Source organism: Sceloporus occidentalis, unplaced genomic scaffold (genome assembly GCF_023333645.1).
Source record: "Sceloporus occidentalis isolate IW3139 unplaced genomic scaffold, rSceOcc1.0.p SCAF_5, whole genome shotgun sequence".
Classification (NCBI taxonomy): domain Eukaryota; kingdom Metazoa; phylum Chordata; class Lepidosauria; order Squamata; family Phrynosomatidae; genus Sceloporus; species Sceloporus occidentalis.
In genome coordinates this window covers 25,087,073-25,112,657 of record NW_028316985.1, presented here as the reverse complement: position 1 = coordinate 25,112,657, position 25,585 = coordinate 25,087,073, and the positions used below count along the sequence as shown (strand labels likewise).

General features: G+C 40.6%; 1 protein-coding gene across 4 annotated transcripts in view; it reads right to left on the bottom strand.

Annotated features, from left to right (window-relative positions):
- KDM7A (lysine demethylase 7A) overlaps positions 1–25,326 on the bottom strand; it is a 49,230-nt gene extending 23,904 nt beyond the window's left edge. Inside the window, exons 1-9 of one of the 4 annotated variants that reach the window (XM_089527911.1) lie at positions 25,051–25,326; positions 11,451–11,536; positions 7,674–7,791; positions 7,114–7,274; positions 5,684–5,825; positions 4,139–4,325; positions 3,484–3,646; positions 1,912–1,999; positions 1,005–1,111 (exon numbers count right to left, since the gene is read on the bottom strand). In XM_089527911.1, the coding sequence (XP_089384037.1) occupies positions 1,005–1,111; positions 1,912–1,999; positions 3,484–3,646; positions 4,139–4,325; positions 5,684–5,825; positions 7,114–7,274; positions 7,674–7,791; positions 11,451–11,536; positions 25,051–25,229 (1,231 nt within the window). In that variant the 5' untranslated portion in view covers positions 25,230–25,326. Of the gene's footprint in view, positions 1–1,004; positions 1,112–1,911; positions 2,000–3,483; positions 3,647–4,138; positions 4,326–5,683; positions 5,826–7,113; positions 7,275–7,673; positions 11,537–25,050 lie in introns of those variants that run through there. The other 3 variants (XM_089527910.1, XM_089527913.1, XM_089527912.1) reach the window with 3 other exon arrangements.
- Between the last annotated feature and the right edge of the window lie 259 nt (positions 25,327–25,585).

Genomic DNA, 25,585 nt, shown 5'->3' with positions numbered 1-25,585 from the left:
CCAGCACGGCTCCTCCTCCTCCCGGGACTGGAGGAGGCAGCACTCTGTTCGATGGCGCGGAGACTTGGCCTCTTGCAGTCCCAGCTGGAGAGGCCTAGCTGGGCTCGCTGGGTCTGAGGCTGTGAGCGCGGCCAGCGCCGCCTCCTGCAGCCCCGACCAACGTGGCCATCTAGGTCTCCCCAGGACTGGAGGAGGTGGCCCCGTGCCTGGTTGGGCCTCCCCGCAGCTGCAGGAGACCCAGGGTGAAGCGCCGAGCGGAACACTGCCTCCTAGGTCTCCCTGCCTCAGCCTGGGCCTCTGACAGCTGCAGGAAGGCCTAGGAGGCGGCGCCACTCTCGGTGCTTCGGCCTGGGCTTCCCCGCAGCTGCTAGAAACCCACAGCGAAGCACTAAGGGGAGCACTGCCTCCTAGGCCTCCTTGCCTCGGCCTTGGCCTCTGACAGCCGCGGGGAGGCCTAGGGGGCGGCGTTCGGGCTGGGCTTTCCCGCAGCTGCTGGAGACCCAGGCCGAAGCGCCAAGGGGAGCGCTGCCTCCTAGGTCTCCCTGCCTCAGCCTCTGACAACCACGGGGAGGCCTAGGAGGTGACATCGCTCTTGGCACTTCAGCCTGGGCTTTCCCGCAGCTGCTGGAGACCCAGGCCGAAGCACCAAGCGCAGGAAGGCCTTCCTGGGCCTCCTCCAAAATTTGCCTACATATAGGACATTCAACAAAAATGGAGGACTCAGGCCGAGGCAGGGAGGCTGTCTCCCCGGGCCCCCCTGGCCTGGGTCCTCCATTTTTGTTGAATGTCCTACATTTTGTCCCGGTTTGGTGGCAGCAAATTATGGCAACCCTATCTACGGTATAAGGATCATACATTCGGGGAGGGGGGTGTTTTTGTTGTTTTTACTTCAAGTGATTGTGATTGAACTAGAAAAGCTTTTGTCATTATTCAAAAATGATCAATCTAGCTATATTTGAATTTTTCAGTTATGAAATAGTTCTTAAAATAAGACATTAGTTTACCTTTCAAAGTTTCCAGTAAGTTTTTGGCCACGAACCAACAGATAGCTTCAAAGAAAGGAAATTTGAAAAGATCTGGGGTTTTTAACCTCTTCTCCATTTCATAACACCTATGAAAGTTAGAAAATTATAATGAAAATATGAACACTGTTAAACATGTTCACCCAAATGACATAATGTACAGCAATATAAAGCAGTCATCCATAACAAGATACCTTAAGATTCTTAGTACAGTGGGCCCTTGGTATCCACTGGGTTTTGTTTCAGGACCCCCCCTGGATATCAAAATCTGGGGATGTTCAAGTCCTATTATATACAATGGTATAGTAAAATGGTGTCCCTTAGGCAAAATCAAGCTTTGATTTTGGAATCTATATATATTTGGAACATTGTTTTAATATTTTCAAGCTGTGGATGCTTGAATCCATGGACAAAAAAAATCTATAGATATGGAGGGCCAACTGTAAAGAGTAATAAGACTAAAGAAAGTTACTCAAAACTTGTCCACCAAAATAAGATACTTAGGCGTGTTACAGATGGCCCAGAAGGGGCAGTCTCGCGCCGCTGCTGGTTGCTGCATCCGGGAACCGCAGCATCCAAACCGCGCGGTTCCCGGATGCAGCAAAAAAGGAGCGCGAAAATCGCGCTCCTTCCTCGGCCCTGGAAGAGACACCGCGAGGCGCTAGTTGCGCACTCGCAGCGTCACTTCCGCCGCGTGACGTGCGGATGCAGAGCGTCCGCTACATCAAAATTGCGGCGGCCGTGTGGAACGGCTGCCACCATTTTGACGTAGTCACTACGCGCGAGGGGCAAGGCGTGTCAGGAAGCGCCGCCCCTCGTGCGTAATGACGGCACCTCATGGGCTTGTCTGTAATGCGCCTTTGACAAACATGAAAGTCCCACGACTAACCTGAGCTGCATGCCAATATTGAGATTGTGCAAAAAATTCCCTCCAAAAGCCATACAGTCCTGAGAAGTGAGCACAGCATGAATCCAGCCTGAAATGACAAGTTAAGTTGAATTTCTCCGCTTTTAAATATTTTGTATAATACCAGGAAACATACACTTCACAAAATATGGGATAGGGACAATTCAACTAATACTTTGCAACCATATTGCTATCAATGATTTCTGTAGATGACAAAGACATGTGCATCCATTAGGTAGTACATGCAAGAGAATATCCAACCCAATATGCCAATACACATTCTGCAGGACATCTAATATGGTAAGTAATGCTAGCAGATTTTTTAAAAAGTAGTTGAAAGAGTACTGCTTCTCTGGATTTTGCAGCAAAACAGAATGGTGAAAAGGGGTGGTTCAATTAGGCATGTGGTTGCCGCAACCCTCGCCTGGCTTTCTCAGGCTTAAAGCCGCCTCTTCAGGGCTGTTTGTTTTGGCCCTATATTACTTAAAGATAAATTAATAGATAAGTTTGTAAAAGAGTAGAATCTATTTTTGAGGTACAGTGCACCCATGTCATATGCAGGCATGCCATATGTGGCTTGCAGTATACGCTGGAAGCCGTGCCAGAAAAAAGGCTCCCGAGCCCTGGAAGGAGTAATGGGGTGCATGCCCACAGCACTTGCCCCACTGCTTCTTATGGGGCGTGAGCTTACGTGCTTTTTTTCTTATTTGGGGGGGAGGGGGCAGAATGGATCCCCTGCATAAGAGAAGGGCCCACTGTATTTACAAGAAAAAGAAAGATTGACATCATTTGCAGGTTTTTAATTAAAAGTAGTTTTTTTATTTATGAAGGTGTAGTGGTTTATTGTAATTTGGAGTATATAGTAAAACGAAATAATAGAATCATGGAAGTTGGAAGAGACCATAAGGGCCATCCAGTCCAACCCCCTGCCATGCAAGAAATCTCAACAAAGTAACAAATTAAACCAAAATACAGAAAGTGGGAAGTCATTTATAGACTTCACAGTGTGGGATGTGTTGAAGTGTTGGGGTACTAAGTGTGGTGGGCAGAAGGAGTATGTCTTATGTATAAATAGGTTGGTGTGTTATGCTGTTTAGTAACAATGTAAATTTATATGTCAATAAAATAATTCAATTAAAAATTAAATATAAAAAACAGCATCTCTTATAAGTCTACAATTCATAAAATCATCATTAATGAAAGCCAACTTGACAGTACATAACAAACTAATTAATATAAAAGTCTGTTAATTAACAAGATCAAAGTTAAAATTCCATCTCAGTCTTTAAATCCACACACAGTGAAAAAAAAAAAGGGGGGGGGGAGAATATGCATTCTGGAAATAAATAATTTTCTCACTTCTATTTCACATTCCTTTACCTTCCCCTACTTGTTGTCTTTATCATCATACCGACACCAATGTCTCTGTCCTTCTCCCAAACTGATCTATAATTGCTCAGTGAGTTAATACCACTGGAAAAAACTGAATTAGGAGTTTTTTGAACAGAAGCCAAGATATTCCACATATATGAGTATTTGGAGGAAGAATTTCACCTGTTGGAACAAATAAGGTATGCCCTTGCTTCACAACACATTTGTAACACTTGTCAACTTTATCTCCAAAATACACTTCACTCTGGGTGACAGATGAGCTCCAGGATTCATAGATTGCCAGATTTTCATCAGTAGGTTTGATCAAATAGAAGATTTTCTCACCCTATAAATAAAAGACATTGCATGAAATGCAGTTGTACCTTGGTGCCTTTTCAAAACAGTCTTCAACGTCAAACCATCCAGCATCATTATGGAAGTACAGAAGGCTGTAACATGATCTTGGTTTACAGCTGCCATTTAGAAAGAGCAAGTAGTGAAATCATAAATGGGGAGGGGGGATGATTATGAGCTCCTACCAAACTGGTCATGCAAAATCCTATAAATATGAAGGACAATTTTAGCAACAAAAATATAGACAATTCAATAGCATGGTACTGTATTACATATGATTTCTCCAACTATTATGCCTATTACAGTTCAGATTAAAATATTGTTAGGTTAACAGTCCCAGAATGATAAAATGTGTGATTAATCTTTTTATCTTTTTACCTAAATTAATATTTTCAATACACGGTGCAAAATAAATCCTTCATGATTATTTTTAAATGATAGTACTATACACTGTATATTTAGAAAATCAACAATGTTTTCTTACCCAGAGAACATGATACCAGACAGAAGTGCCCCCAAAATCAATATGAAAGTCTGTGTAGCTATCTTGAACTCCCATTAGACAGTACTTCTGAACAAAAGGCTTAGGAAAGACTGAATCATCTGGCCAATAGTTTTCCACCCATGAAAGTTTTCTGGCAATTTCAGGTACTTCCACTAATTCAGACATCCTTAAAATACAAACAACACAAAACTAAATAAGAACACAGTGAGTGAGTTTCAGTGAAGACATGGAGATACAACAATTATCTCCCTTCTACCAATATTTGATTCTCATGGTCAATAAAGCAGATTAGGTTTAGCAGATGTGTGTATGTGCCTTCAAGTCACCTGTTGACTAATTGCAACTCCATGAATTTCATAAGTTTTCTTAGGCATATACACACACACACACACACACACACACACACATATATATGAGGAGCTTCTTCCAGATCCTTCTTCTGAAACATAGCCAACACCACCTGGTATTCATTGGTGGTCTTCCACCCAAGTTCTAACCAGAACTGAGCCTGCTTAGCTTCCAAGATTAGGCGGGAGTCAGTGCTGTTAAGGTATTTAGGCTGCTCATAACTGTAACTCTAATACTACTTCACCATTGGCTTATACAGTGGTACCCCGGGATACGAATGCGCCGCCTTACGAAATTTCCGGGTTACGAAAAAAATATATTTTAAAAAACTGTTCCGCGTTACGAAAGTTTTTTCGGGTTACGAAAAAACTTTTGGTGCTTTTCGGCGCTATTTCGCACCAAATCGCGGCTTTTCCCCATTAGCGCCTATGGGTTTTTCGGCTTACGAAGCCTTTCGGGTTACGAAAGCGGTGGCGGAACGGATCATTTTCGTAACCCGGGGTACCACTGTAATGACTCCACCTCTGCTCTACAAAGATGAAGGCAGTTTCAGTTCATAATGTGAATTTTAAAAATAGCATTTTCTCAGATTTTGGACTAACATATTACCCCGTATGGCAAATTTAAATACAATTTGTTGTTGTTGTTGTGTATCTCAAAGTCTATTTTTGCTTATGGCAAATCTAAGGTGAACCTATCACAAGGTTTTCTTGGCATGTTTCTTCAGAGGGGGTTTGCCATTGCCATCCTGAGACTGAGTGTGTGATTTGCCTAAAGTCACCTAGTGGGTTTTATGCTAGAGAGGGGAATTGAACCCTGATCTCCAGAGTTGTAATCCGATGCTCAAACCATTACACCATGCTGGTTCTCTTAAAAATAATAATAATAACAATAATAAGTAGTAGTAGCATTATTTTTATCCCACCTCTCCCATAGGATCGAGGCGGGTTACAACAGTAAAATACACAAAAATGCACAATTAGATACAAAATAAAGTTATCTCCAAATTGCCTTATGCCAGCCTCCAAGACCAACTTTTCTACTAGATTATTACTAGCCTTTGTAAAACTAAGAAGATGTATTGCAACATTTATTAGCTAATATTTAATATAATTCTCATCCTGTTATTACAAGATTTCCCCCCCCCCCCAAAAAAAATGAATACTCTATACTTACTTTGTATCTGAGAATTCAAGGCTGATCACATTTAATACTTTTGGTCTTTCAGGATTTGTGAAATATTTCACATAATTATGGAGCCTCATTTTACTGTCTGCTTGTCTTGCCACATCAATGACATCTATCACTTTATCACCACCTGTAAAAACAAACATTCTTAAGTCTAGGGATTTTGGAAAGACACCAGTTTCTACATGCCATATACACTCAACTATAAGATTTTGATATGACCTGTGGATAAGTTGAGGGGAAAACTTAGGGGCATGTAACCATATATAAAGAACAAAGCAAAGGAAAACAATGCTTTCCAGCAGGCATAACTGTTTGTGCTCACCCTAAAGGCTGGATGAATGAGAGAGTAGAGGGGTGTCTGTGCTTCTTGGACAGATTACACTCTTGCCTTTCATTAGGGGATGGTTCCTTTTCTTATATAACAATTAAAGTAAAGTACTTACATTTACCCATGGACAAGTTGGCTATTTTAAAGTCAATTTTTGACCAAATTTCTAGACTTATACATGAGTATATACAGTAACTAATTTCTCCTATTTAAGAATAATGGAAGCTGTTCTTTTTTAAAAAAAATCAGTTTTGTCACTTTTGACAAAACATGTACAAGACTGACATAATTTATTGGTCAACCTCAAATTGCTACAGTGAGGCTGGAGATATCAAAGTTGTTCTTTGGAAGAGGCTCACTGATTATGATGAGATGAGACCATTTAAGGTTTACAGCTTAAGAGAGGGGGTGGACAAAGTGTGGCCTTCAGCAAGTATGTGGAACCCCATAACATTTTCCTAGTAAAAACTGCCTCTCCTGTGAAGTCCCAGAACAGTGACACTAGCTGCAGCTTCCAGGGTGCTACTGCTTTGCCTCACCACAAACTCCACAAAAGGAAGACAAAGGGGAAGAGGAAGCAGTAGTCTCTGTCATAACAACAACATGTTGCCTAGCCCCAGGTATCCAGAGTACATTACCATTTTCCTCATCTTTGCAGCCTCTGCTTCCTCCCTGTAGCCTAGTCAAGTTACCTCTGACATCTATGCAGAGTGCCAGTGCCTTACCATCACTTCAGGAGAAGCTACCTGAGGTAGTGGGGCTATTGCTTCCAAGGCCAATAACCACACTTCTATACTTGCTATAGAGCTGCTTTTTTTTAAAAAAAAGGCTTAGAAAAAAAGACTGGAATGAGCGACAGGTAAAGGGGAAGTGAAAAAGCAAAACATTTTTTAAAAAATAGCTAAAAAATAAAAAGCAGGCAACAAATGAATAAAAGTGTGGCTGGCCCTTCCAGAGTGGGACTTTTATGGAGTATGCTTCAACTACAGAAAAAATGGTCTAAACATCCTTCTAAAAGATTATCAGATTAAATCCTGAAGTTTGTTTGTTTTTTAACTTTAAACTTTGAAAGTATCCTTATACATACCTACATATTGTTCCACATCCAGAACAGAAAAACTAGAGGGTGGAAGTCTGAGACCTAAGCCGTCTAATTTAGGAACCATAATGGGAACATCAAACCCATGCTTTTCCAGGTATCTCTGTGTCAACTGGCTGCCTTGCATTTTCAAAATTATTTCATCAGCACTAGAAAAGAAAACACATTTAAAATCAACTAAGAGTAGATTTTAACAAAAACTTGAGCATTTACTGACACTTGATCCAAGAGCAGTAACTAACTGTGTAATAGCTGCAGTTAAGTAAGACAACGGAAGCATCTTGTATTTGTTGTGAAATGTAAGACTTCTGCCCTCCCCAACATCTGCAGTGATGTATTAGGTATTTTCAACAGCTGGCTTAATCCTGACTGTAATGTAAAATATCACTGCAATCCTGATCTACCAAAGTTAACAGCATTTGCAGAACAGCCTGAACAATCAGGGCCTAAAATATAAGTTTTTAAGGCATGAATGCAGAAACATTGTTTGAAGAAGCTAGAGCAAGCACACTTTCCCCATTTCACATGATTTCTAATGCAACTCTTACCTTGGGAATGAACGAGCACGTAGCTGTTTAATAAATGTTTGTGTTCCAGCTTGAACTGGTTTGGAACCATCATCCAATTCTGTATAGTCATGTCTATGCCAGTTCCTTCTCTTCTTCACTAGACAGTAAAAAATAAAATTTTAATTAACCTTTAAAATTAATTGCAGCTAACACATTTGTGCTGCAATAATTAGAGTGTCAGACTAATACTGAGGAGACATAGGTTCAAATTCCAATCTATCCATAAAGCTGACTGGGTGACCTTGGGCTATTTACATCTTACAGGGCTACTAAAAGTAAAAAAAGAAAAGTGCAGGGGCAAGCGGGGGGGGGGGGATGAAATAAAATATACCACCTTGGGCTCCCTGGAAGAAAGGTTTGTTACAGATGTAATAAACAGGTAAGCGAATGTGTACTGTGCATATGCATGACTCAGTTGGTTTTTAGTCTGTTTTTAACTTGTGTATATTTGATGTGATTATTTCTGCAGTGTGTTTTGGACCTGAATGAGTAGAAGTGTTACTACAAGACATGTTTGACAGTCCAACTTTCTCAACATCAATCACATTTACTGCTAAAAAGAAGTCTGAAATCTGAATAAATCAACACATATGCCACAAGGCAAACTGCACAGTAATCAAACAGCTACTGTTCTACTTAGCACTGCTAAATAAACTGGGTTGGGCCAGTTCACATGGCCTGCATGTAAAAATGTATTCCAACAAAAGCTGTATGTACACAACATTGTATGTAATGGCTCACCACAGGGACTTTACACACATAGGAAACCATTTAAAGCAGACTCCATGTAGGAACCGTTTTGTGTGCACCAACTTTGTGTGTAATTTTTTGCAGATTGATGCATATCATTTTTTTCCATATGGACACACCTGTTCCTTCAAGCTCAATGACCACTTTGGAAAGCAGCCAATGGCATCTGACAGTTATTAAGGTAGGCAGCTGCACTACAAAAGATGCAAGACAAAGCTTCGGATGTAACTGAACTCCTCTAAAAAAACAATTCAGTTTCTCTGTTTAAAAGGTTGTGAAACTTACAAGTAATTTTACAAAGAATTACTCAATCCAAAATGCTTAATATTTACTCTAAAAAGAATTAGCTGGATTTAACAACAGAAATAAAACAAAATATAATTTCAACAGAATTCAGGCGACAGAAAACAAACTATGTAATATGATATTCAGTAAAGACCAACTGGACAAAATGCATCAATAGGCTAACTGATCCACAACAAATCAAACTGTAACTTCAAGGGAGTTCCACAAACAATAAACAATTATCCTGAAATGATATATTAGCCTCTGAGTAAACATTAGAATAACACACTTTTGATCAGTTAAATGTTATGACCCAATATGAAAAGCAATACCATATAATTTGTTTAATAAACGGGTTAAACTGATATTTAGAAATAGTTTCAAGCACTCTGCTTCACAATACATTTCCAAAAGCAATCCTTCAACAGTATTTGATAAGAGTGATTGCATTATTTCCTACTTCAATATTGACTGTATTACACTGATATTCTTGGAGCACTATACAGATATAGTTATTAAGTAGATAAACAAGATGCATGAATTCAGGAGAGATCTATCTCCATTATTACCACTATGGAAGATTATCAGAGCATAAGCTAGTTCAGAAATCCATTTACTGTAGTCCTCCCACAGAGATTTTTTCAGGACTATCATTTTGTATGATCAGATTACCTAGCAGTTTTTCTCTAATACAGTACTTCAGAAAACTACCAGTAGTTTGTAAACTGGTCCTCTTGGTTCTCTGTTACTAAAAAGGAAGCCCTCTGCTACACTAGCATGATATAAATTGATTTCCAGCATGACACAGGGCTATATTATGCATGCTAGAGAGGACTAACTTAAGGATGTTTTCTGCCACTTGTGTGCCATCTTGGAACCTGATTCTTAGACCTGAAAATGGCATTGAATACATAAGGAATCAAACCGGTGGCTCTGGAACATCAAGCAAAGGCAAGGAGTTAAAGTGATATTCCTACTAGGAAAGATTCACCCAGGAATGTAAAAAGTAGCAGAGGTATGATGATTACTGGCAAGATACATTTCACCAAAATTAATTAATTATATATGGTTTCTACTATATACAGTGCACCTTATGCAGCTTCCAGCACCGGAAGAAGCCTCGGTGCACCATTACTTCTAATGGGGCTCGAGCATACGCGTTTTTCCCCTTACGTGAGGGATTCAGAATGGATCATAGGCCTGTTTCACAGCCCTTATGACGCTGCAAAAAAAGGAGCCACCTAGAGCAGCTCCTTTTTTAGTGTGCATCTGTGCAGCCGCGTGTGGCCGCTGCTGCACAGCTGTGCAGCAAAGAGGAGTGGCATTTCACCACCCGTGTGCATGAGGCCTAAGTCTGATAGCAAAAGAGTCAGTGCAAAAGAACAAGTAGGCCTTGTAAGAGATTATGGTAAATCTAATTCTAGCATATGTAGAGAACATGAGGAACACAGAACAATGGATGTAAGTTACAGGAAAAGAGATTCCACCTAAACATTAGGAGGAACTTCCTGATGGTAAGAGCAGTTTGACAGTGGAACACACTCCCTTGGAGTGTGGTGGAGTCTCCTTCTTTGGAGGTTTTATACAGAGGCCGGATGGTCATTTGTCAGTGGTTCCTTGATTGTGAGTTCTCACATGGCAGGAGGTTGAACTGGATGGCCATTATGGTCTCTTCGAACTCTATGATTCTATGATAGGCATATAAGTTGTCAATAACCAGAAAAAAATGCTAAACTACCCAGACATAGTAATAACAGCTCTCCTGGGAGAGCAACTCATTCTTTAGGACTATCATTTATTATAAAAGTTAAAGGTAAAGGTATTCCCCATTGACAAGGTAGTCAAGTCATGTCTGACCATAGGAGGCAGTGCTCATCTCTGTTACTAAGCCAAAGAGCCCGCATTGTCAGAGACTACTCTGTGATCATGCGGCCAGCATGACTGCACAGAATGCTGTTTACCTTCCCTCTGGAGTGGTGCCTATTTATCTACTTGCATTTGCATGCTTTCAAACTGCTAGGTTTGCATAAACTGGGACTAGTGATGGGAGCTCATCCCATCATGAGGCACCTGAGCCTCAACCTGCCAATCTTGCAATCAACAGAGTCAGCGTCTTAACCACTTAAGCCACTGCATTCCTTAGTTTATTATGGTGGGCAGTAAATAAAATGGGACAGGTTACAGCATTATGTATTTTACGAATTAGCTTTGCACCCTGGACCTGGGTGAAGAGAATGACAGAGGATTTTCTGGAGTATGAGATAATCCCTCCTTCAAAGGAACATGGCAAGTGCTGAAAGAAGCTGTGAAGTTATCCTTGATCCAAGTTCAATGGAAGGTCTGAGTCCTGAGCAGAAAACATTTAAATACAAATGTTACACCTTGGTAATTTTAAGAAATTTGCTTAGATAGTAAGTCAAATGGTAAGGCAAAGCAAGAGCTAAATGAAGAACAGATGAAGAGGACAGGCATGTTTTCAAGGATGCACAGCTGAAAATTGATAAGTAGGTAAAGAAATAAATAAACAGAAAAAATACAATTAGAAAAGAGTTAAAAACATCTTTGCCGTCTCGATGTACTAAAAATATATATGATGCACAATTTTACTGTATCTGTATTGTATTATGCTTATACTCTGCACTGGCAACCTTTTAAAGGAATGTCGAGATGTAAACGATTCCATAAATAAAGAGCATCACTGCTTTAAAAGCCATTACTTACTTAAGGAGGGTCCATGAAGAACTGCACAATTGGGACAGTGGTACAGGTCAATATCAACAGCATGGTGCTCTTCTACTCGGACACAACTAAAAAGAAGAAGAAAAAATCTTCAGGAACTCTAAGTTGTAAACTGCATATTTATCAGAAAATTATCAGGAGTTAAATATAACAATTTCATAACATTCTGGATCCCAGGCATGGAACAATCCCTCCTTCCCTTTGCCACTAGAAAGTAAAATATTCTTTTGTTGTTGCTGCTAACTGCCTTTGAGTCAACCCTGACTCATGGCGACCCTTTGGATGAGACACCTCCAAGACTCCCTTCTTCCACTGCTCTGCTTAGGTCCTGCAGATTTATGCTCATGACCTCCCTGATTTGAGTCTAGCCATCTGGTGAATAGCCTTCCTCTGTTCCTACTACCTTCTATCTTTCTGAATATTACTGTATTTTCTAAGGTGCCATGCCTTCTCATGATGTGGCCAAAGTACGACAGCCACAGTTTGTTATATTGGCTTCCAGGGAGTATTTAGGCTTGATCTGATCAAGGACCCATTTGTTTGTGGTTTTGGATACCCATGGTATCCTCAGCACTCTTCTCCAACATGATATCTCAAATGAACTGATTTTCTTTCTGTCAGCTTTCTTCACTGTCCAGCTCTCACATGCATACATGGTGATGGGAAATACAATGGCTTGGACAATTCTAACTTTAGTGCTCAGGTGTATATCTTTAGGATCTTGTCTAGTTCTTTCATAGTTCTGCTTCCTATTCCTAGTCCTCTTCTGATTTCTTAGCTGCAGCCATCATTCTGGCCAATGTTTGATTGAAGGTATGGGGAATTTTCTTCTAAGTCTAAGCCCGCTCTTCATATGATATTTAACAAACAGGGCAATAGAATGCAACCTTGCATTACGCCTTTGCCAATTGGGACCCATTCTGTTTCTCCATATTCTGTTGTAACAATAGCCTCTTGTTCTAAATCAGTGGTTCTCAACCTTCCTAATGTCATGACCCTTTAATATAGTTCCTAATGTTGTGGTGACCCTCAGCCATAAAATTATTTTCATTGCTATATGCAAATATGTTATTTCCGATGGTCTTAGGTGACCCTTGTGAAAGAGTCATTCGACCCCCAAAGGGGTCCCGACCCACAGGTTGGGAACCACTGTTCTAAATACAGATTCCTCATCAGGACTATAAAATGTAGTGACGTTCCCATTTCTTTAAGAGCATTCCATAACTTTTCATGATCTATTCAGTCAAAGCCTTTGCTATAGTCTATAAAGCACACACTGATTTTCTTCTGCAATTCTTTAAACATCATATGTTTACAATGGAGTCCCTAGTGTCTCCTCACTTCCTGAACTCACTTGTATGGGGTCATCAGGAATAGATGATATTCTAACTGAACTGCTACAATCTACACAGGCAGAACCATTTCTGGTGTTAACTAAAATATGCCAACAAATATGGCAAAATATGCTTTACCCATTGTTTATTGCAGATAATATCCAGACTAAACAAGTCCCATTGATCTCAACATGAAATGCATAATTAATTCACTTTGGACCACAGTCATAAATTCATAGGGTTGGAAGGGGTTTCATAGGCCATCTAATAATAATAATAATAATAATAATAATAATAATAATGTTTATTTATATACCGCTTTTCCAAATTAGATCAAAGCGGTGTACAACAGGAAGTACAATACAAAGTAAAACTAACAAACAAACAAACATAACAGGCCTCTCTCCCCCTCAAGATGGTGGTCGGAAGGAGGGCTCTTAGTCTTTCAGGCCAGGCCTCTCTCCCCCTCAAGATGGTGGTCTAGTCCACCACTCCACTCAATGCAAGATCCCTATCTAAAGCAGCCCCCAAGAGGCAGCTTTCCAGACTGTTTCTGAAGATGTCTGGAAAAGGAGACCCCTGCCACCTCTCTAGGCAATTGAATCCATGGCCAAACCATTCTTACTGTCAAGATGCTCCTTCTAACATTGAGTTGAAATCTACTCTCCTGTTACTTCAAACCATTACACCTGATCCTAACTTCTGGGGAAGGAGAGAACAGGTCTGCCCCTTCCTCTATGTAATAGCCTTAAGGTAGTTTAAGAGTGCAGTCATGTCACCCCTCAGTCTTCTCTTCATCTAGCTGAACATGCCCAGCTCCTTCAACCTTTCCTCATGTTTTGTTCTCCATACCTCTCATCATCCTCTTTAGCCTTCTCTGAACCTGCTCCAAATTGTCTATATCCTTAAAATGGCATGCCCAGAACTGAATACAGTACTCCAAATGAGGCCTGACCAGCACAGAATATAGTGGGCCCATTATTCCTCAACTTGGAAATTATGCTTCCATTAATACAGGCTAAGAGAGCATTTGCCTTCTTTGCTGCAGCAGCACATGCTGGCACATGTTCAATTTATGATGAACAATAGCCCCAAACTCCTTTCCACATGTAGTACTGCTGAACCAGTTTTCATATTTCAGTGTACAATTTGTCTCCTTTGTTTACCAGCTATCTGCAAACCTCTGGCCACATCAGACCAGCCATACTTTGCCATTATTAGGTACTGTAACTTCTATCGCTGCTCTTCTGAACTCATAAATATCCCGACAGTAGCTCTGTATTTTGTTTTGTTTATCCCAGAATTATTCCATCATGCATCTTGCAGATTTGATTTTTATTGTGTCATCTGCATACAGTTGCTTAAATTTCCCAGTCATGGTTTCTGGAAATGATTTTTACTTCTGGCACTATATTGCCAAGTCCTTCATGTCAACAAAATAAATGAAGCCTCACCTAGCACAGTTTGCACCGCCACAGATTAAGCCATGGTAGCAAAGCCACAAATGCATTCCAGGTGTAGTATCCTGTTACGATCACCTGCAGTCCAGGGAAAGCCCATAAACATTTACACCATTCTTACTTAATTTCTTCAGATCATAAAAGTTTCAAGTAACACCGCTTGATGTTCTCTATAACCAACATTAAAATATTTCTATATTTTCATCCAACATTATGGTTTCTACTACACTGCAAAGATCATCCGCACTGTCATGTCTACTACACTGAATCCAAATCTAAGGAGCCCTGGTGGAGCAATGGTTAAATGCCAGTACGGCAGCCACTCACTCATAAATTCAATCCCAGCCAGGGGCTCAGGGTTGACTCAGCTGAGCATCCTTCCGAGGTCTCTAAAATGAGTACCCAGATTGTTGGGGGAAATTAGCTTATATGTTGTAAACCACTTACAGACTACTGAGCTCTGTATTAAGCAGTATAGAAATTAGCTGCTATTGCTATTACAAACACCACCCCAGCATTTCCCCACTACACTGTGCTGACTAGAGGATCATCAAAGCTGTAGTCCAAAAGATCTGGAGAGTAAAATTTGGGGGCGCCTGCATTACACTTTATGAGAAACAAGGTAGGGGGGGTATTTTATTGTTATTACTTGCACTTATTACTTGTTATGACTAGAATCATGGCTACTGAAAATATGGACCACTTTATGGGGCCCAATGATTCAAACAACAATGTATATGCAGGCACTGGTCAGTAATATTCTTTTCCTTCCATTATGATGTCTAATAGTGTTAGATACAAAGACACCCAATTCTGCCCACAAGTGATCCAAAACAGCATTTTGCATGTGCCATCATTGCTACTGTATATAATGTGGTTTTTATTGACTAAAATAATAAGCAGGCTGGAACCATATTTTTTCCACAGTTGACAGTACTTCGATCACTCAAACACTTAGTAATGGTGAAACCTTTTCTTCCTGAAGGCCACATTCAAATTTGGGGAAGCTCTCAGGGCCACATTCCAACAATGGACAGGTCGAAAAGCAAAGTGAGTATTGCCAAAACAAGTTATCTGAGTCAAACTATTCATGCTTATGAAGTAAGCCCCATTTCATACCACAAATGTCTAGCATCACAGCTCAGTACTTTAAAATATCAAAATCTGGCAAACTATAGAATCTGAAGTCCAAAGATCTTCTTTGTTTGGGCAAGATTTAGCTGTTGAAAAAAACATTTAAAGGATAGGGTATGGAAGATTGGAAAACAGAGATCAGTGCAACAAAGGAGTAAAAGTGGGATCAAAACTTCAAATTAGAAAAGTAGGTGTGGGGCAAGCTTAGTTGAAAGCTCAGCGAACTACACTGGGGACTTTCATGGTTTCCAGTAAAAGCTTTGACAGCTGGGTTGAGAACCTTTGCCAGCCGAATTAGTTCCACAGGCCAAAGGTCCTCCGTCCCTGCTATAAAGCACTCTACTTGTCAAAGACAGACTTATGCTCTTACTATGTTTGGTAACAACATACTCAAATTGGATCATTAATTTCACAGTTGCAACAGTTTTCACAAAAGTAGCCTAGCATGGAATGCTAGCATGAAGTACTACCTAAGGTCATTTCAGATTAACATCCACTCATGTTTGTTTTTTTTCTGTCCAGGGTACAAATGATCTGGGAAACGTGTATATTCCTAACTTGCCAATACTAACACAAGTAAAAAAAAAAATGGGGGGTGCCTGTTACACTTCCTCTACTTTTGTCCTTGGCCAAGGAGGATCAATGAGTAATCTAGGTGGGTGCCACTTCAATATGAACCACTCTTTGAGCTAAAGCATGGTACAGGCTTCTGACCTCTATTTCATGTTCACTGGTGAAAAATGAGATGCCATAGAGTTGTAAATAGGTTCTCTCACTTGAAAAAGAGCCCTGCTTAACAGGCACTGAATGCACTGTGCATACATTGGAGGGCAAAGATGTGATGAGAATAAAATCCAGCAGTTTATAAATGTGCCATTCCAAAATGGACAAGTACCTGAACAGAGAAGGAAGACAAGATATCAGTTGTCCTAGAAAATAAGATTTATCAGGATCTGGCACCAGAGCTTCTGACAGATAAGGCTAAATGTCTCACAAAACTACAGTTCCCAGAATTGGAACTGCCCTGGAACTCTGGGAACAGTAGTTTTGTAAGGCATTTAGCCTTATCTGTCAAAGAGCTCTGGTACCTCAATAAACTACAACTCCCAGGATTCTGTAGCACTGAGCCAGGGCAGTGAAAATGATCTCAAACTGGATTATTTCTGCAGTGTGTTTTGGATCTTAAGAGTATTTCATACCCGAAAGTGCCCAAAAATAAGAGACCACTTTCTCAAATGTAGAAATCCTTCTCCCTGAATCAAATAGCATGGCCTACTGCCTTAAGCTGGCCTTGTTCCCAAGGAAAATGACATAGCAACGTGTCTTCTCATCACAATGAACACCATCTCCTTACTGGATTGCACTCCTACCCTGGTTATCTTTTTTAAAATATAAAAACTAGTAGCCATAAAATAAAAGAATTACTATCCTAAAAGAGGCTTCTGAAGTTCATTTCTGTTTAGAAAGGTTTGCTACTGACTAGCAGGACTGTCTCAGCTGGATATTCCTGTTTCCCAAAATGTATCTTCTGTCAAGGAAATTACAAAAAATATTTCCTCAAAAGAGGATGAATGCATGTCACTTCCTTCAGACTGGATGTTCACCACCATTTCACAAGGGAAAAAAGATGAATTGCCTCTTCTAGAAACCTGCAGCAAATTTTGCTTCTGATCAGGTGACCGGGCCTCTCTGCAGTATTTAACATGCAAAAACACCTCTTTTCAAAACCTAGAACAGACCTCCAGACACTTCTGAGTTTGTTTGTGTTTTTCGTGAGGGGGCATTTTTGGCTGTCTACCAAGTAGACAGGAAAGTGCCAGGGCAGAACCTAGCCTCAAGAGCCACCATAATTGCCCACCTTTGCTTTAGCTGTTTAGACTGGAAAGGGAAAGGTAGAAAGAAAGAAGAATAACTTGGCTCAGCAAATCCATTTAACTATCCCAGCTCTCATTAATAGGCTTAGGGCTACAAATTCTGTATAAGAGTTTGTGTTTATAAAATAACTAGGCCAGTAAGAGATCCCACATTTGAAGCTTTTGGTACACAGAATGTTATCCTTTCCTTCTATATATTATATTTTGAACAGTCTTAAAGCAAATAAAATGTAAAATATAGTATATCAACCAAGCTCAACAAAACATTTACAGTAAGCCATATACTTTATGTGAAAATATATTTTGTTCCATATTATATTAAAAATTTATAATACTTTCTTACTCTAGTTGGCTTTTTTAAAATGTGAAGGCGATTTTACATTGCTTTTGTGGCAACGTCAGCACTATGCCCTGCTGAGGAAGAATGAACTCAACATTTTCCACAAGAACCACCAATTTAAAGGCCTACTTTACTTAATGCCAGACTAATGGATATTAAATATTAATTTCATTCAGAGAGACCTTGACCTGGGAAGCAAGTGCTATCTGTATAGAACTCCTAGTACTAGTGTGATGCAAACCTGAAGATTTGAAACTTCTAAAGAATTACATATTTGGTTAGTAAATTTTGATGTTAGTTTATATGGTACCCAAAGGAAATCCATATTTTCCTGAATTTCAAGAGTCCACCTCATATTTTAATGCCTGCTACTAGTGAGAAAATACAGAAGCTGAGCCCACGCTTGAGACCATTAGTCTATAATAATTATACAGTGGGTAAACTGTGTTCCAGTTTCATTTTTATCTGTACAACGTATGAAAGTCATTGATAGGTTTTATGATCATTCTGGCCAACTTTTAGTTAAGCTAGTTTAGGAAACAGGGAATTAGCCTTTCTCAACGGTCTCCTTGAGTACTCAGTTCAACATTTGAGAAGTGGGAACAGGAGATTGGTGTAGTTTCTACAAATTGTCACACTCTACAGCCTTCCTATCTTGATGAGAACCAAGTGTGCTAGGGAATCTGCTGATGTCATGCCCCCACCAGGCCTGTCAATCTCCCTCCTTGAAGAGAGTGAACATTGTTTCTTTATTTGGTCCAAGATTATTGTTTGGGGAGACCTCAATATAGATTTCTAAACTAGGTGCAATGACGAAAATTGAATGTTGGCTAGAACATAGGAAGACAATCAAGGGAATTTATACTGTCATTCTAAATCATGCATAAATAACATCTGTGAAAACAGGGCTCAGTTTGGTAAAAACAGAGTAAATGATTCAGCCCTAGATAGATAAGGCGATGGTACAAGAGAACCTAGCTACTGTACTACACCTAAAAGTTCTAGGAGAAATAATTTCAAGGCTATCTATCATTCTTTGAGGACCCTGCACACTATTGACAGGTCAGCTTGATGTTGATGCTAGGAAAGGGTCTACAACAGATTAACCAAATGATCTATGACCACTGCGACTGGGCTTCTCAGAAACAAGTCTTGCCAGGCTAATCTTATCTATCTATCAAATTACAGTACAGGACTGGTAGATAAGTAGTATAGCATGAATTGTTTTGGTCACACATCACTTGGAGCACTGTGCCCAATTCTGGACACTACAGTTCAAATATACTGACAAGCTAGAACATGTCCAGAGGAGGCAGCAAAGATGATAAAGGATAAAACTAAGCCTGATGGAATTCAACTGAAGCTGATTATTGAGAATGTATGTTCCTTCAAGTCGCATGTCAACATATGGCAACCCCATGAATTTCATAATGTTTTCTTAGCACCTCTCAAATACCTGAAGGGATGTTACGTGGAAGATGGAAGTACTCCCAAGACAAGTCAAGTTAAATTTGCTAGTGAACAGAAAAGCTAGAAATGTACAAATACAGTTCATTCTGTCAAAAGAACCAGTAGCCTAGAGCAATGGAGACAAATTTCTAAACTGAAAATTCAGAATGTTATTATATTCTTATAAGAAGTACACTTAGGCTACTATCTTATGCACATTTAGAAGGGAGTAAGTTTCACTCATTTTAGAGGGACTTGCAGCTGGGTAAACACACACAGGATTACACTATACATCTAGATTAACAAGAATGAGGTAAAAAAACAGAAATTTAGGGGGGAGGCCCATGCAAGAGAAAGAAGATAGATATCTGGCTTATGTTTGTCAATTATAAAAACAGTATGTGCTACTTGATTTTATCAGAGACCTCACATGGATAGAAACAACAAATGGATATGTGGATCTTTTATGAAACAAATTTAAGGTCTCTTTCACTTGATACAATTATAGCACCAAATTGCTGTTTTAACTATTGTGTCAAAATCCTTTGGAATCTTGAGATTTGTAGTTTGGTGAGTCATTAAGGCTCTCTGGCAGAGAATTCTAAATGGTTTGGAAAACTACAAATCCCAGAATTCCATAGGGTGGTGAGCTGGCATGTGGTAAAGTGCTATAATTGTGTAGTATGAAATAGAGCTCTATATAAGAAGCAAAATAGTCATTGTATCAAACCGAAAGTGATGTATGGATTAGAGAAAGGAAAATAAATATCTGTCCTATGTGCCTACAGGGGTAAGCATGTCTAATGTCATAGCAGTCTGGGTTTTTTGCAGGTTTTATCAGCCTTAGCAGCACTATATATTTAGATGGGACAAACAACTAATCTTGATCACCACAACTTCATCATAGCACTGCAGAGATACATGTGTTTAGAAAGGTGTGCCAGACTGTGAGATAATTTTATTCTCCTAAATCCACCAAGAAAGTTTATTTATATCAGACAGAAAAACACTATCAATATTAACAAGGTGTCAAAATCAAATAACCAACCCCCTCCCCCCCCACGTTACATTCCTTGGGTGAATTTTGTAATTCTCACACTAAATCTGATTTACCTTTCTGTATCAACCCCCCCCCACACACACACACACACACATAGACACACCAAAACAGATCTGCACTCCCCAAACTGACAACACTGGTCCTCTGCTTTGGCAGTGAGCTTGACCTCCACTTCAGCAGGGAGTGCATGTGCACCACCTCCACAGATAAATGTGAGCATAAAAACAGTATCTTGCAAATACAAAGTCTCCTGGAGTAGTTCTGAAATATTATGTAAGATATGAGGCAGCCAACTCTAAAGAACAGATTGTTCACAAGCAGCACAGCAAGCTGATAAGCCAATTCATTTCAAGTACTGTACTAACAAGGGTCTAAATGAGGACAGTTCAAGTATAGAATCACATACACTCTTGCAAAGTTAACCTATATTACAGCCCAATTCTAAAAATATGAAATTGATTGTGGTTCCAGTTTTAGCCACTCTGATAGCCTTTAGGGCTGACGGGCAGGGTATAAATACCGTAGTAGTAGTAGTAGTAGTAATAATAATAATAATAATAATAATAATAATAATATGCTTGTTCAGAAGTACATACCACCAAGTTCCTTGGGATTCACAATATGGACAGGAGTGTACCTTACATCTGTTCTCTTGCAATAAAAATTAGAATCAAATGCTTGAAAAATATGCAAATACAAAGTATATTCTAAGATACTTCCTGCCAGTGTTATATTATGAAAAACTCTTCAGAGGTCAGTTTATTTTGTGTATAAAGGGAGAACATGGAACATCAATATGCAGACATTTCTTGTTTGAATGTATAGGTTTATGTCTGTAATAAACATCATATGAAAGCCATATATACTTTAGAAGAACCAAGACAGAACACCTGCATCCAGATGTTACAGGAATATTAGCTTACAGCCAAAGTCATTTGAAGTTTGAAACATCCTGTCTAGTTTTGCAAGCTAGATGTAAACTTAGACCCAATTTGAATATGATACCAGGATACAGAAATACAGAAAAGGTCTACTATGCAAGCATCTCCTTTAAAAGAAAGCCACTATGGTACCTGGCCCTTAGATACATGCCATGCAAAAGCTGCATGTGTGGCAAAGAGAACCATTTAAATGAGACAAGAGATGATAGGATGCTATACACAACATGCCACATTTTAGGTAAATCATAGTCTCCCTAAGTCCTGTAAGAAAAGAAAATACATAGGGCATCTCAGATCCAGAAAGCACAATGTAAGTCTCCAAAATACAATTCCTAATCTAATCTGACACTCTGGGGGCTCAAGAAGTAATTAAAATATTAATGAGTTTACAAGCTATTTCAGATTTTGTAGCTGAACAAGTAAAAATAATGATCCATTAAACATACAGTCTAAGAGCCAGCATGGTGTAGTGGTTTGAGTGTTGGACTACAACTCTGTAGACCAGGGTTCAAATCTTGGCCATGGAAACCCACTGCATGATCTTGGGCAAACCACATTCAGCCTCATTCTGGTTGGTATTATAATGAACAAAGAGAATTCACCAGGAAAGGACAATACAACCATCACTACATACATCTATGGCAATCCAAATTCAATAAAGTTACAGTGTCCTGCTTATGAATGTCAGTGTAGCTCTAAAATGACAACAGCAAGTGAGCAACAGCAATTTTGTTCCTAATCTGGCTGGCTGCCACTGCAGCTTCAGGAGAGAGGCATATAAAAAAGTAAATGCCAACAGAAGCAAAATACTATTACAGCACAGTGTAATATATGTATACTTTATAAGCAAGTGCCACTTACTGTTAAGTAAGCAAGTAGAGGATTGTAGCAGATCTTGAACAACATGTGGCTAGGTGCAATTTAGACATTACATACAGTAATTAGAGAAACTCTGATCTGATACTGAGTTAGTAAAAAGAATACATTACAGTTGGTTGGCTTCTTTCCAACGAAATCTTTTCTCAAGAATAATTAAGAATTTTGCTACTTGTGCATATAGTCTGTCACACAATAGCTCTCTCAAGTAACTAGTTGATGTTTATTCAAAATTTACATCCATCCAGACAGTTTCACTGTCTATCCCATGCCTTCTTTTGAGCTTTCAGTTCAATTAATTTAAAAAAGAACATTTTTTGAAGGAGTTAAAAACACAAATCCACAACATCAATACAAATATTACTGCCGCTCAACAGGACTTGACAGAGAATGTAGTGGTTTCATCATCTTTGTCAACAACTGCTTATAAGGCCATTTCAAAACCCTTAGTTTACATATTTGGATTTAATTCAGTTGGAGCAGTCTTTATTTCCCAACTTTTCTGTAGTAATAGAAGTAAACAACTAAATTCTGTGTGTGCTTTTGTTCCGGTGCAATTCTACTCAGAAGTAAGCCCTGCTACCGAGTAAGTCTACTCTGCTACATGTATAGGATCACCAGCTTTATTAATATTCCCACTGTCACAGAACACACTGAATATATTAGAAGAGAAACACAAAATCACATGTAGGATCTTTGGGACTAACTGAAATAAACAAGTTGGTAGCATGAGCTTTTGTAGACTTGAGCTTACTTTCTCAGCGCTGTTGTCAATAGGAAAAGGAACTAAAGGCCCTATAGTGGTAGAATTCAAAGACAGAGCCATGTTAGTTTGGAAAATCATAATGCAAGGGGATCTTGCAACATACCTTTGAGACTAACTAAAAGACAGAAGTTGATATCATGGGTTTCTGTAGACTTCCTCTGGTGCATTGTTTCCATCTGAGGAAGTAGGATCAAGTGTATGAAAGCCTGTGCAGCCAACTTCTTTTACATACGGATTTTCCAGACCAACACGGCTATGTCTATGAAAATTACCACTATAGGACCTTTAGTTTCTTTTCCTACTGCGTCTATGAAGCCTCAGACACTTGGAGAGCCTTTGTGGCTGAAGAGCAGGGTATAAATTTGATAAATAAATAAAATATGAAAGCTCAGGGGGCTGGACAGGATGCCCTTGTGGTCTCTTCCAACTCTATGATTCTATGGTTTATGCTGCCAACATCTTTTGCATCATGATTTTCCAGACTAACATGGTTATGTCTGTGAATTCTACCACTAAAGGGTCTATAGTTTTGTTTTGAAGTAGGCTCAAGTCTATGAAAGCTCATGCTACTGACTTCTTTATTTCATAGTCTTTGTGGTGTTTTTGGGCTACATGGCCATGTTCTGGAAGAGTTCATTCCTGACGTTCTGCCCGCATCTGTGGCTGGCATCTTCAGAGAGCTTATTTCATTCCTTTTTATTTCACTTAGTCTCAGAGGTGCTGCAAGATCCCTCTGCAGCCTGATTTTCCAGACTGACACGGCTGTGTCTTTGGATTCTACCACTATTGGTCCTTGATTTCCATTTGCTATTGACTACAATGCTGAAGAAGTAGGCTCAAGTTTATTTCAGCAAAGCTGCTACATGGGATATTTGGGCTTCATCTACAACAGCGGTCCTCAACCTGTGGGTTGCCACCCCTTTTGGGGGGTGAAGGACACTTTCACAGAGGTTGCCTAAGACCACTGGAAAATGCGTAGCAAAATTTCAGTTGTGAAGCAGTGACGAAAATAATTTTACGGTTGGGGGTCCGCCACAATAATAACTGTATTAAAGGCCCACTGCATTAGGGGGAACCACTGTTCTATAGAATCATAGAGTTGGAAGAGACCATAAGGGCCATCCAGTCCAACCCCATTCTGCCATGCAGGAACTCTCCATCAAAGCATCCCCAACAGATGGCCATCCAGTCTCTGTTTAAAGACCTCCAAGGAGGGAGACTCCACTACACTCCCAGGGAGTTTGTTCCACTGTCGAACAGCCCTTACTGTCAGGCTGTTCCTCCTAATGTTGAGGTGGAATCTCTTTTCCTAGAGCTTGCATCCATTGCTCCGGGTCCTAGTCTCTGGAGCAGCAGAAAACAAGCTTCCTCCCTCCTCAATATGACATCCCTTCAAGTATTTAAACAGGGCTATCATATCACCTCTTAACCTTCTCTTCTCCAGGCTAAACATCCCCAGCTCCCTAAGTTGCTCCTCATATGACATGCTTTCCAGACCCTTCACCATTTTAGTCGCCCTCCTTGGGATACGCTCCAGTTTCTCAACCTCCTTTCTGAATTGTGGTGCCCAGAACCGGACACAATATTCCAGGTGAGGTCTGACCAGAGCAGCACAGAGTGGCACTATTACTTCCCTTGATCTAGACACTATACTTCTATTGATGCAGCCGCCTAGAGTCGCATTGGTGAGGAGATCTGTGCACCTGCAGGAGCAGGTGCCTCCTTGGAGCCTGGCTCAGCAGAAGAAAGGCGAACAATGCAGCCGCGGCAGCCACCATTATGTGCGGCTTAACTCCAAAGGGACGGACCCCCTTCGCTGCCTTTATACGATCTGCGGAAGCGTGCGGCCTGCTGGCCCTTTAAAGCGACCTTCCCCTGGAGAGCCAGCAGAGGGAGGCCGAGGGGCCCGTCTCTCTCTCGCCATCGTGACTCTTGTTTTTGTTTTATACAGACATAGAGATACATCTACGGGGCATTTAAATGCCTCTCTTGTCAATCAAAAGCCGCACTTCCCCTTCGCCTTCCTCGGATAGAAACACCGCTCAGTCTTGTCGCTCCGAACTTTGTAAATGTAGCTCCAGAACAGGAAGATCCGAGGCAGCCCTGAAACTTAGTCCTTTGTTTAAATGCCCACCGAGACACACTGGAGAAATAACCCGGTTTGGTCGCGCTTTAACTCTTCTTTTTTCCTGGCTCAAGGCTGCTATGGAATTCTGGGAGTTGGAGCTCCGCTCCGGGCCCCACAACAAACTCCAACTCCCAGAATTCCATAGCAGCCTTGAGCCAGGAAAGAGTTAAAGCGCGACCAAACCGAGTTATCCCTCCTTTGCCCCATTCCTTTTGTTTACCTGCCGTGGAACCAGTCCTTGCATATGTCGCACTCGATCATAAAGCGGCTCACGTCGTAAGGCTCCCGGCAGACGCAATAGACCGGGGTCGAGCCGGTGGCGGAGGAGCTGCTGGAGGCCGAGGAGGAGGAAGAGGACGCCGCAGTTGCCGTCGCCGCCGACGCCGCCGCTCCGGCCATCTTTAAAGAACTCCCTCTCGCTCACACTTCTTCCCTTGACTGACTGAGCGAGACAGACACCCTTCCCCTCCGCCCCCTCGGCCCCAACTGCCAACCAACTGCCGCCGGCCCGTCAATCAAGACGCCCGGGGACCAATCGCAGACCGCGCGCGTGCCGGGGCTCCTCCCCGTTCCCCAACCGACCAATCAACGACGGGCGTGCGTGCGCGTGGCGCTCCCTCCCTGTAGACGAGCGGACACAGTCACGTAAGTGTACATTGCGGAGCATGCGCATTAAGAAGAGGTACAAGAGAAGGGATGCCTCAGTAGCAAGTGGGAGGGGAGGGAGGATAAGGAAGCGTAATAATAAACCTCCT